Raw genomic sequence first — 12,130 nt, 5'->3', positions numbered from 1 at the left:
AGGTTATGCACTTTGGCAGGAAAAATCATAGAGCAAGTTATTATCTTAATGGCAAGAAACTGGAAAGTACTGAAGTACAAAGGGATCTGGGGGTCCTGGTGCACGAAACTCAAAAAGTTAGTATGCAGGTGCAGCAAGTGATCAAGAAGGCCAATGGAATGTTGGCTTTTATTGCTAGGGGGATGGAATATAAAAACAGGGAGGTATTGCTGCAGTTGTACAAGGTATTGGTGAGACCGCACCTGGAATACTGCATACAGTTTTGGTGTCCATACTTAAGAAAAGACATACTTGCTCTCGAGTCAGTACAAAGAAGGTTCACTCGGTTAATCCCGGGGATGAGGGGGTGGTCATATGAGGAGAGGTTGAGTAGATTGGGACTCTACTCATTGGAGTTCAGAAGAATGAGAGGCGATCTTATTGAAACATATAAGATTGTGAAGGGGCTTGATCGGGTGGATGCGGTGAGGATGTTCCCAATGATGGGTGAAACTAGAACTAGGGGGCATAATCTTAAAATAAGGGGCTGCTCTTTCAAAACTGAGATGAGGAGAAACTTCTTCACTCAGAGGGCGGTAGGTTTGTGGAATTTGCTGCCCCAGAAAGCTGTGGAAGCTACATCATTAAATAAATTTAAAACAGAAATAGATAGTTTCCTAGAAGCAAAGGGAATTGAGGGTTACGGGGAGCGGGCAGGAAATTGGACATGAGTCTAGGTTCGGAATGGTCATGGCCCTGTGGGTAGTGGAGTGGGCCCAGGGGCCGTGTAGCCTGGTTCTGCTCCTACTGTGTTCTAATTCTATGTTAGATTTCAGGAGATGGTTTTATTCCTGTTCCTGGCTGGGGTGGAGATCGCCTTTACAGAAGGTAAGTACTGTAGAAAATATAGGGACAGAGTGATCTCCTAGAAGAATTTCGATCGCCTAGATGGGTCGGAGAGGAATTTCCCAGATTTTTTTCTCCCAAATTGGCCATTGGGTCTTTATCTGGTTTTTCGCCTCTCCCGGGAGATCACATGGGTTCGGGTGGATGCACAGTGATAGAAGATTTGAGGTTAGGATCAGATCAGCCATGATCTTATTGAATGGTGGAGCAGGCTCGAGGGGCCGATTGGCCTACTCCTGCTCCTATTTCTTATGTTCTTATGTTCTTATATTCGAGGGGGAGGCCATGCCTCCCAGCCTGTACATCAAGAGCTGACGCGGGTAGAATGCTGCAATGCGCTCCGGTGTCGCACGGAACCGATGACCGGAGAGAGTATCTGTGATGAAGAGCAGCTTGCCTGCATTGCCGATTGCCATCGCGGCCGCGGGGCACCCGTTAGACCCGTTCTTCATTGGACGGAGTTGTTGTTTTTTTTTGAGAAAAGCTGCAGGGAGGGCGGCAACATCTCGCCTTCACGCCAAACCACGCGTGGTAGAAGCAAAGCCCCGTGGGCTGAGAAGCTGGGGCAGCGTCTGTGGGGGATGGGCGCCTCGTGGCAGCGCAGTACTGTTGCGTAACAGCGACTATTTTGTCTGCCTCGGCAGTGAGCGCTGTGCAGCCTTCGACCTTGGATCTCGCCAAGGCCGCTTGCACTTGCTCCGGTAATTGGCTGAGGAATAACTCACTGACGAGAAAGCATTCCGGTTCGGAGCCGAGGAGTGTGAGCATTTGGCTCATCATCTCGGAAGGTTTGGAGTCCCCGATCCCGGGCATAGCGAGCAGCCGACGGGCGCGCTCTGATTTCGTGAGCCCGAAAACCTGTAGCAACTGCGCCTTGAGGGTCTCATACTTGCGGTCCGCTGGGGGGTTCCCGAGAAGACTGACGATCCGCGAGGCGGTAGAGCCGTCGAGTGCGGAGGGCACGTATAAGTATCCTCAACGATGCCTCTCAGGACGAACTGGGCTTCAACTTGGATGAACCACGAGGTCGCCTGTTGCTCCCAGAACTGCGGCAGTTTCAACGAAACGGCGTTTGCCTCCATGCTGTGTTCCTTTTGCGAAATCCGTTCACAGTCGGGGTCACCAATGTAGGAATGGTCAAATTCCTATCTAGAGATTGAGTTCGGCGCAGGCAATCAATCAAAAAGGTTTTTAATGTCAAACTAACGAGTTTAAACAGATTGATGCAAGAGAACTATGAATACAGGTCTTAACAGGTCGGAGGCTCCACGAGGATTGCCAGGGCGGTCCCGCGGATGGCGTCATGATGTCATCACGTTTTTCCCGCGTTTGGGTGATCACGTGATTAGCGGCATGATGTCATCGCGTTTGCCCGCACTCTTAAAGGGACCGCGCACTGTACATGCAAACAGTATATACAATGGTACAGATTTAGTCTGTAGCTAACACATCGTTAAAGGGAATTATGTACAGTTATTCAGAGTCCCTCAGTGGCTCTGCCACAATAGAATCACAGAATAGAATAGTAGAGCATAGAAGAAAGCCATTTGGCCCATTGTGCCTTTGAAAGAGCTATCCAAGTAGTCCCACTCTCCTGCTCTTTCCCCATAGCCCTGCAAATTTTTCCTTTTCAAGTATATATCTAATTCTCTTTTGAAAGTTACAATTGAATCTGCTTCCACCAGCCTTTCAGGCAGTGCATTCCAGATCACAACTCACCACGTAAAAAAAATTCTCCTCATCTCCCCTCAAGTTCTTTTGCCAATTACCTTAAATCTGTGTCCTCTGGTTACTGACCCTCCTGTCAGTGGAAACAGTTTCTCCTTATTTACTCTATCAAAACCTTTCATATGAGCAACTATATGTCAACATTGATATAGAAAGTGTCCATGTCCACGTGAATCAGACATGGAATCCTATGAATCGGCATACTTACTCATCTGCACTCCCCTCTTCCTCAGAATCTTCAGCCTTATTGACTTGCACTCGTGAAGAATTCATTTCTGTCTCTGAACCCTACATACAGAAAGGAAGACTAATTGACATTATTTTAAACACCTTTCTTCCTCTAGTTTTTCCTCTTCTGTGAAGAAAGTGACTCACATTGGGCTACAGCCTAAAGAGAGGCAGCAGCTCGCCCTGTCAGGCCCAAGTGACCATTCTTCACATATGAGCCTGGGCACTGAGTGTTTGTGGGCTATTGATCAATGGGGTTTATTGGAGCCAAATCCCCTTCTGTCACCACACACACATTTGCAGCAGCAGTTGCCGGATAACCTGTCCAATTTTTACAGGCTCGAGCCTTGAGACTGAGGCCAATTGAAGCAGCCTCACTTTATCGCAACCTTACTGAGATTGGCTAACTCTGCGCAGATCATGGTCCAACAAGCCTAGGACCCTTATTTCAATATTTTAATGAACGTTTTAAATGATTCTGGTGCACCCTGGATGTCTACAGAGGAGCCTGATCCAATATGGCAGGTGTACTGTCCAAGGATCAATAATACTCAGACTGCAGGAGAACAATAAAACAGGTATTTACTGAACAGAGAGTAATTCAAGACTGAAGTACAGAAGCCTGCTATGGCTTTATATACAGGGGTGGTCACTGCCGGTACTGCAGTATAGAATCAGTTCTTCTCTTAAAGGTACATACACAACAATTCCTCCCCTTTTAGATAAACAGTACATAACATTCATTTAACAACTAAATAATAACTAATTACAATTGCAATTTTCTCGGTACTATATACATCAACTGAAATAATCATTTATAAGTTCAGTCTTTGAGGAGGCTTCCTGATCCTGACTGGATAACGCCTTTCTCGAGTATCCTGTTCTTGCGGCGGAGTCGATTCTGGCTCATTGTCATTGGTTGGTTTGTCAGCTTCCAATACCACTGCTTCTGAGGTAGACGCAATCTGTACATCGGGTTGATTACCAGGTGCACCTGCTCATGGTATGGGTTTGGCTTGTTCCTGTGACTCTAGAATCTGGTCAGCATGGCGTCTCACGATGCTCTCTCCAACGTCCACTGTGTACATTAGTGGTCCCTGCTGTGTGCATATCGTTCCTGGCTGCCATTTTTCTGTTCGGTAGTCGCGGGCCAAGACTGGTTGCCCTATCTTGAAGCTCCTGGTTGGCTTCTCATTTACGTGCTGGAATTGCTTATCCTCAACATCTCGTCTTATGTTTGGTTTGAGCAAATCCAGGCAACATCTTAGCCTTCGGTTAAAGAACATTATGGCTGGAGTTTGGTTGGTGACTGCATGTGTCGCATTCCGGTAAGCAAACAAGAAATTATCCACCTTGTGTTGTAGTGGTATGTCATCATTATGCATTGCCTTTATTGCCTTTTTAAAGGTCTGAACAAACCTCTCAGCCAATCCATTTGTGGCTGGATGACATGGGGCAAATGTGTAATATTTCACCCCATTATTCCTCAGAAACCTCCGGAAATCCTCGGACACAAACTGTGGCCCATTGTTGGAGCAAATCTGTTCTGGCAAGCCATTCCTGGTGAAGATGGTCCGTAGGACTGCAATAGTTTTCTCCGTGGTGGTGGAGGACATTTTGATGACCTCTGGCCATTTTGAATGGGCGTCCACAGCGATTAGGAACATTGAGTCCATAAATAGACCAGCAAAATCAATGTGTACCCGTTGCCATGGAGATGAGGGCCACTCCCATGGATGTAGCGGGGCCTGTGGTGGAGCGTTTTGGACCTTCTGGCATCCTGTGCATCTCTTGGTCATATCCTCGATTTCTTTATCGATTCCCGGCCACCACACAAACGCCCTGGCTAGGCTCTTCATATTTACCCCTCCCAGATGACCCTCATGAATCTCATTGAGCACTCTATCTCTCAACTTGGGTGGAATTACCACTCGGGATCCACACATCAAGGTCCCCCGGCACACTGACAGCTGTTCTCTCCTTGGCGAGAATGCTGGCAACAGTGAGTCGCCATGTGCTGGCCATCCCTTCACCGTCAAATCATAGACCCGAGAGAGTGTCGGGCCATTTCGGGTTTCCTTCTCTATACTTGAGTTTGTAACAGGTAGACATTCGACTATGGTCGCATGGAATATCTCAACAGGGTCCACTGCAGGTGCTTCCTCTACCGTAGGCAACGGTAGGCGCGACAGCCCATCAGCGTTTCCATGCTGTTTCGTACCCTTGTACTCTATGTCGTACTGATGTGCCTCTAGAAAAAGTGACCATCTTTGCAGCCGTGGCGCCGTCATCACCGGAACGCCCTTCTTTGGGTTAAAAATGGAGACCAGGGGCTGATGATCAGTCAGTAGGGTGAATTTCTGCCCGTGCAGATAGTGATTGAACTTCTTCACCACCCACACCAGGCTGAGGGCCTCCCTGTCAACCTGGGCGTAGTTACGCTCGGCTGAGGTTAACGAGTGTGACGCAAAGGCTATTGGCCTCTCTGAACCGTCAAGGAATTTGTGTGACAGCACCGCTCCGATGCCGTAGGGAGACGCATCACATGCTAACCGAATCGGTAGTGTTGGATTGTAGTGGGCCAATACTTCTTTTGAAGTGATTAGGCATTTATATTTCTGAAAGGCACGCTTACACTCATCACTCCATTTCCATGTGTGACGTCATCATCCTTTTTATCAGTCACAGTTAGCGCCTGAATGGAATGCCAATCCAATTGTATTTTTCGGATCCATTTCCAGTTTGCAGTAGGGCATTCAGTGGGTGCAGAATTGTAGATAAATTCGGCAAGAACTTATGGTAGTAGTTCACCAACCCGAGGAACGACCTCAGTTGCGACACATTTTCCGGTGCTGGAGCCTTGACTACAGCCTCAATCTTTTCCGGCGACTTATGCAACCCTTCCTCATCAATCATGTGGCCACAATACGAGATTTGTCTCCTGAAGAACTCGCATTTGGGGCGGTTGGCTTGTAGCTCATATTCCTGTAATCTTGTGAGCACCTGCTCCAAGTTGGCAAGGTGTTCACTGTCATTTTCGCCCGTAACCAGGATGTCGTCCAAATAACACTGGGTCCCCGGGATCCCTTGCAGGACTTGTTCCATCGCCCTCTGCCAAATAGCCGGGGCTGATGCTACCCCGAATACCAGTCGATTGTACTGGTAAAGGCCTTTGTGAGTGTTTATCATGAGGTATTTCCTAGATGCTTCTTCCACCTCCATTTGTAGATACGCTTGGGCCAGATCAATCTTTGTAAAGCGTTTCCCTCCAGATAGTGAGGCGAAAATATCTTCTATCCGTGGAAGTGGATATTGTACTGTGTGCAGGACTGGGTTCACAGTTACCTTGAAGTCCCCACAGATGCGAACCTTCTTCGGTTCCCCAGGCGTGCTGCTCAATGATTTCTTCATTACAGGAATGATGGGTGTGGCCCACTCACTCCAGTCCACCTTGGACAGCACACCTGAACGCTCCAGACTCTCCAGCTCTGCTTCAACGGCTGGGCGGATCGCGTAAGGTACCAGTCTGGCCTTAAAAAATTTTGGGTTTACGTTATCTTCGATTTTTATCGTTGCCGTTACTCCTTTTAGAGTCCCAAGTCCTTGTTGGAACACCTCTTTCACGTCAGTTAGAATTTTTGACAGTCGTCCAGGTGTGACGTCATCATCCTTTTTATCAGTCACAGTTAGCGCCTGAATGGAATGCCAATCCAATTGTATTTTTCGGATCCATTCACGTCCCAATAGTGGTGGTCCTCCATCCGGTAGTATATATAGATACAGTTTCTGTGGTTCCTTGCCGTTGTATTCAACTGGCACCCTTATTTTTCCTCTGGGGTAGACTTTTTGCCCCGTGTATGTCTTCAATACAATGGACGTGTCCTTCAAGGGTATGTGTGAGAATAGCCGCTCATAGTCTCGTCGATTCATGACAGTTAGGGCTGATCCTGTATCCAATTCCATCTTTACTTGGGGCCCTGCTATCATGAGGGTGACCCAAATGGTTCGGTGATCCTCCTTTGCGATCACGTTGTGTAACTTTAGACAACGGAGTCATTATCACTCTCCTGATCTTCCGATCTACTGTCTGTCATTTTTTTTACTTTCTTGTACTTTTCCTTAGTAGTTCTTGTAGTGTTGGTTTTCTTTCCCGACCTGCAGACTCTTGCTATATGTCCCATTTTCCCGCATTGCCTGCATACTTTGTCCTTAAACCAGCAGTCCTTCTGATCATGGGTTGTTCTGCCGCAGCGATAGCACTTTTCTGCTCCATACGCCATTTCGTTAGCGCTGTATTCTTGTGGTTTCTGTTGTATTTCCGCAGCTCCCCATGCTGCTGCTTCGTAGGATACTGCCATGCTGAAAGCCTGTTCTAGCGTCAGGTCCTTTTCCGAAAGTAGTCGTTTCTGGGTTCCTTCACTCTGGAGCCCGCAGACAAACTTATCCCGTAAGGTGTCTGCCAGTCCTGCTCCGAACTGGCAGTGCTTCGATAACTTGCATAGTTCCGTAAGATAGTCAGCATTGTTCTCATCTTTGTGCTGGTTTCTTTTATGGAACTTGAATCTTTCTGCTATCAGCAGCGGTGTAGGGTTTAGGTGTTCCTGTAAGATATTAACAATCTCTTCAAAACTTTTCTCCATTGGTTTAGCTGGGGTAATTAAATTCCGCAATAGGCCGTACATTCTCGCGCCCATCAAATTTAATAATACCGACGCCTTCTTTCCATTGGCCACCTCATTGACATTGCAGTACACCTCAATTCTTTCCACATACGTGGTCCAGTCTTCTACCTCGTTGTCGAAAGCAGTGATACTGCCACTCTTCGGCATCTTGGGTGATTTAAAATGGCACCTCCCGCGCTTTTTCTTCTTCCCCAATGTAATAAAATGGCGCCTCCCGCGCTTTTCCTTCTTCCCCAATGGAATAAAATGGCGCCTCCCGTGCTTTTCCTTCTTCCCCTTGCTGCCACACTGCTCCTAGCGTTCTACAGGGTAATGGCGGCGACCCGCGGCTTCGGTGCGTCTCACTTTTCCTTCCCCGCGTTCTATCCTCTCCACGCTGCCCTGTTCTTGAGCACCGACCGCACACTGTGCGCTCCACCCTCTCTCTCTCTCTCTTCCTCCCGACGATGCTGCAGGGCCCCTTTGCAGAGCCGCTCGATCGAGCCCGAGCCCGCCGCAGTCCGGAAGGGTCAGCGCACTACCTGCTACCAGCACGACTTGCTGGAACACCTCAACTGGGGAGCCAGGCCCAGCTCTCCACAGCCTCCCCTGCAACTCTCCGATGGATCCCTGGGCGGTTGCCCGCGGTCGACGCCCGCCGTTCTGACTTCGACCTCCAAGAAGCTTCTCTTCAGGGAAAAGATCCCCGTGAGGTGATGCAGTACTGCAGGTGAGTTCAAACCTGCCCGTCGCCAGTGTAGTGTCTGAGGATCAATAATACTCAGACTGCAGGAGAACAATAAAACAGGTATTTACTGAACAGAGAGTAATTCAAGACTGAAGTACAGAAGCCTGCTATGGCTTTATATACAGGGGTGGTCACTGCCGGTACTGCAGTATAGAATCAGTTCTTCTCTTAAAGGTACATACACAACAGCAGGCAGTGAACTTCTGGAGCAGAATGAGTGCTCGCGCACCACTTGCCATATTGGCTACGTAGCCGCCCATTTTATGCCTGTAAAACGAGTGCACCGCCAACAAATTGCTGGGCCTTTGTGTTGTTGAACATCAAAGATGAGCCTGATCCTGTCCTCACTTTACATCTGCACACATGTACTTTCCAGCAGGAGTCTGTTTTTAGCCAATCAAAAGGCATTCTTGTAATATTGCTACCACATCCAAATGGACAGGGAGAGCAGGGAGGCAGAAGAAAAGAGGCAGATTAAAGATTTAAAAAAATAAAGACTTGTAAGGTTAGAATAAAAGACAGTTAGAAATGGAGTAAAATTATAATTCCAATAAAATATAAAACAGAGAAGGGATGACAAGACAACCACAGGGTATGTGTTCAAATGCTTTTATTTCTATATGTAAGGTAGCCTTTTTAATATTTTAAAAAACAATTTATGGTTAATTTCTGATACATGAATAGCTTTATTACTGCAATATTAATTTTTTAAGAGCATCACGGTGCACGAGTTGAAAACAAACAAAAACAGTTTAGCCAGGGAGGCAGGAATGTCCCTGAATCTGCCAACTGTCTAGGAACATAGGAACAGGAGTAGGCATTTAGCACCTCGAGTCTGTTCCGCCATTCAATGAGATCATGGCTGATCTGTGGCCTAACTCCATCAACCCGCCTTTGCCCTATATCCCTTAATACCTTTGGTTAACAGAAATCTATCAATCTCTGATTTAAAATTAACAATTGATCTAGCATCAATTGCCATTTGCGGAAGAGCGTTCCAAACTTCTACCACCCTTTGCATGGAAAAGTGTTTCTTAACTTCACCCCTGAAAGACCTGGCTCTAATTTTTAAACTATGTCCCCTAGTCCTAGACTCCCCAACCAGTGGAAATAGTCTCTCTTCATCTAACCTATCAGTTCCCCTTACTATCTTGAAAACTTCGATCAAATCACCCCTTAACCTTCTAAATTCTGGGAAATACAATCTTAGTGTGTGTAATCTCTCCTCGTGGTTTAACCCTTTGGAGTCCAGGGGCTCGAATTTCATTGGGCCGTTGAGGCGGGATTGGGGGTGTGTGGGGGGTTAAAATTTGCAAAAACTGGCGGGCGGGCCCAACCCCGCCTCCAAGCAATTTTCATTAAATCGTGTCTACTGGTCCTGTCTCCGTCCTGCCTCCAAGAGGCGGGATAGGTCGTTAAGGCCCTTAACAAGCACTAAATTGCCTCTCTAATGCCATTTTGAAAGGCCTTTGTGATTTTAACCCTTTTCCCACGTGAAGCACGCCTGTTCTGAAACACGACGGTGAAACCTGGCGGGAGCACAAGTGGATTGCTGACTATCAGCTGCAGCTCAAACATTAAAGAGGAGATTTGATCAGCCATCATTTGCAGGTGGCAGGACTTTTTGTCTCAGGTCAGGGGGAACATTTAGAAGGCATAACCACAGCTGTGGAAGTTTGGAGCCTGACACCCATCTCCAGTGTGACCTCCTGGGAAACCCCTTTCGCCACCTTGACTGAGCACTTCCTCAACTGAGGCATATACCAGAAGCATGGGAGGCATTTATTTCCTTCTCTTCTGGGCACCAGATGAGGACGAAGACCAGCCGCGGCACCAGCAGAACCAGGAACAACAGCAGCACCAACAGCAGCAGCACCAACAGCAGCAGCACCAACAGGAGCGCCAAGCTGCTGCTCACCCACCTGAAGCTGCACAGGCCAGAAGGAGCCAGCACATGGAAGCCCGTCGGCGCAGGAGATACCCCCCCAAACAGGGTCTACAGACACAGGGTCATCTACCTCAACATGTCTGAGCAGCAGTGCCAAAGGCGGCTCCGACTTTCGCGAGAGGTAGTGGGTGACATCTGCGCAATGCAACAAGACCTGGAGCCCAGAGGACCAGGTGGACAACCCTTACCAGTGGCCGTCAAAGTCACCACCGCACTCAACTTTTTTGCCTCAGGCTCATTCCAGGGATCAGCAGTAGACATCAGCGGTATCTCCCAGGCGGCCGCACACACTTGCATCACGCAGGTAACCGATGCCCTCTTTGCCATCGCACACAATCACATCCATTTCACCAAGGATCAAGTAAGTGTCACGGCGCAAGCGGTTGGATTAGCTAATCTGGCAGGCTTTCCAAGGGTGCAGGGCATTGTTGACTGCACACATGTGGCCCTTAAGGCACCCCATTGCAAGCCAGGTATTTTTGTCAACCGCAAGGGCTTCCACTCCCTTAACGTTCAGCTGGTGTGTGACCACAAGAAGGAAATTTTGCATGTTTGTGCCAAGTACCCTGGCAGTTGCCATGACTCCTTCATACTGCGCCAGTCTAGTGTGCCTCCGCTATTCAGTCCACCAGACCAACTTAACGGATGGCTACTTGGAGACAAGGGCTATCCCCTGAAGACGTGGCTAATGACGTCATTGAGGAGCCCATCCAACGAAGCTGAGGAGAGCTACAACTCCAGCCACATGTCCACCAGAGCCATAATCGAGCAAACCATTGGTTTGCTGAAGATGCGCTTCAGATGCCTGGATAGATCAGGTGGAGCCCTGCAGTACTCAGCAGCCAGGGTCTCCAGAATCGTCGTGGTTTGCTGTGCACTTCACAACATGGCACAGCGTCATGGCTTGCAGATTCCTGAGGACCAAGTGGCTCCTCACAGATCCTCCTCAGATGAGGAGGAGGAGGAGGAGAGCGAAAATGAACATCTTGCAGAGGCCCATCAACCAGCGGCAGCAGTACGCGAGAACATTGCTGCCTGGGATGCAAGGAATGCACTCATCTTGGCCAGATTTGCTTAGCCTAGCCAATCAAGCACTTTTGCCTCGCAGCTTCTTACCTGAGCATCGATAATGGCCAAGAACCAGCGGATTCCTAGCAATCTGACCACCATACTGACAATTGCAAGTAATCCTAAGCCCTCAATGTGGAAGTCCCATTCGCGAAATGACACACGCCACAACTACAGCAGCAGCCATCAGATTTTTTATTTACGAGTAATCATCTGATGGCTTTTTAACATAAAACATCAAATTTCACCCAAGTGACTACCCTTGTGACTATTTGTGCAGTATCTTTCTTTTACGCGTGCTCCTACGTGGTGCTTCCCCTGTGGCTTCAGCAGATGTGGAGGCCCCTTGCTCACTTTCTTGCTGCTCCTGTCTCGACGCCTTTGGCGGGCGTCCTCTGGGGTTGCGAAGCTGTGAGGGCTCGCCAACAGTCTGCTGCTCTTGCGGCTGTGCAGGGGTTGAGACGCCAATCTCAGTTGAGTGTGGACCCTGATGGGGCTCTGAGCAAGGGCTCTGCAGTGGCATGGAAGTGTGAGCACTTGGAGAGGAACCCCCACTTCCTTGATGTCTGCCACCAACTTCCCTCTCATGGGTCAGGTCCCCCTCAGCACTTGCAAGTGGCTTGAGAGCACCTTGCTGCACATCAGGGGGGCCATGGGGACCCGTATCTGCACTGGCAGTCCTACTCAGAAGGACTTCCATGAAGGTCTGGTTTCTCTATTCAATAGATGACCATCGCTCCTCCAGAGATGTCATTCTATTCAGAACACTCACCATGTTTTCTGCACTCTGGCGACTTATCACCTCCATGGAGGTTGCCATCCTTTCCATGGTGATGCGTTCATGTGCCAATGACTCCACAAAGG

At 48.5% G+C, this 12,130-nt stretch overlaps 1 protein-coding gene across 1 annotated transcript in view; it reads right to left on the bottom strand.

Moving 5' to 3' along the window:
* LOC147109591 (uncharacterized) overlaps positions 1-12,130 on the bottom strand; it is a 36,822-nt gene that overhangs the window by 14,003 nt on the left and 10,689 nt on the right. The window contains exon 4 of the mRNA XM_086004212.1: positions 2,822-2,901. Coding sequence (XP_085860338.1) covers positions 2,822-2,901 — 80 coding nt within the window. The remainder of the gene's footprint in view (positions 1-2,821; positions 2,902-12,130) is intronic.

Source organism: Somniosus microcephalus, chromosome 12, assembly GCF_052327205.1.
Source record: "Somniosus microcephalus isolate GS21.2 chromosome 12, FLI_Smic_1.0, whole genome shotgun sequence".
In the NCBI taxonomy this organism is placed as follows: domain Eukaryota; kingdom Metazoa; phylum Chordata; class Chondrichthyes; order Squaliformes; family Somniosidae; genus Somniosus; species Somniosus microcephalus.
This window is presented reverse-complemented; position numbering and strand designations above follow the sequence as displayed.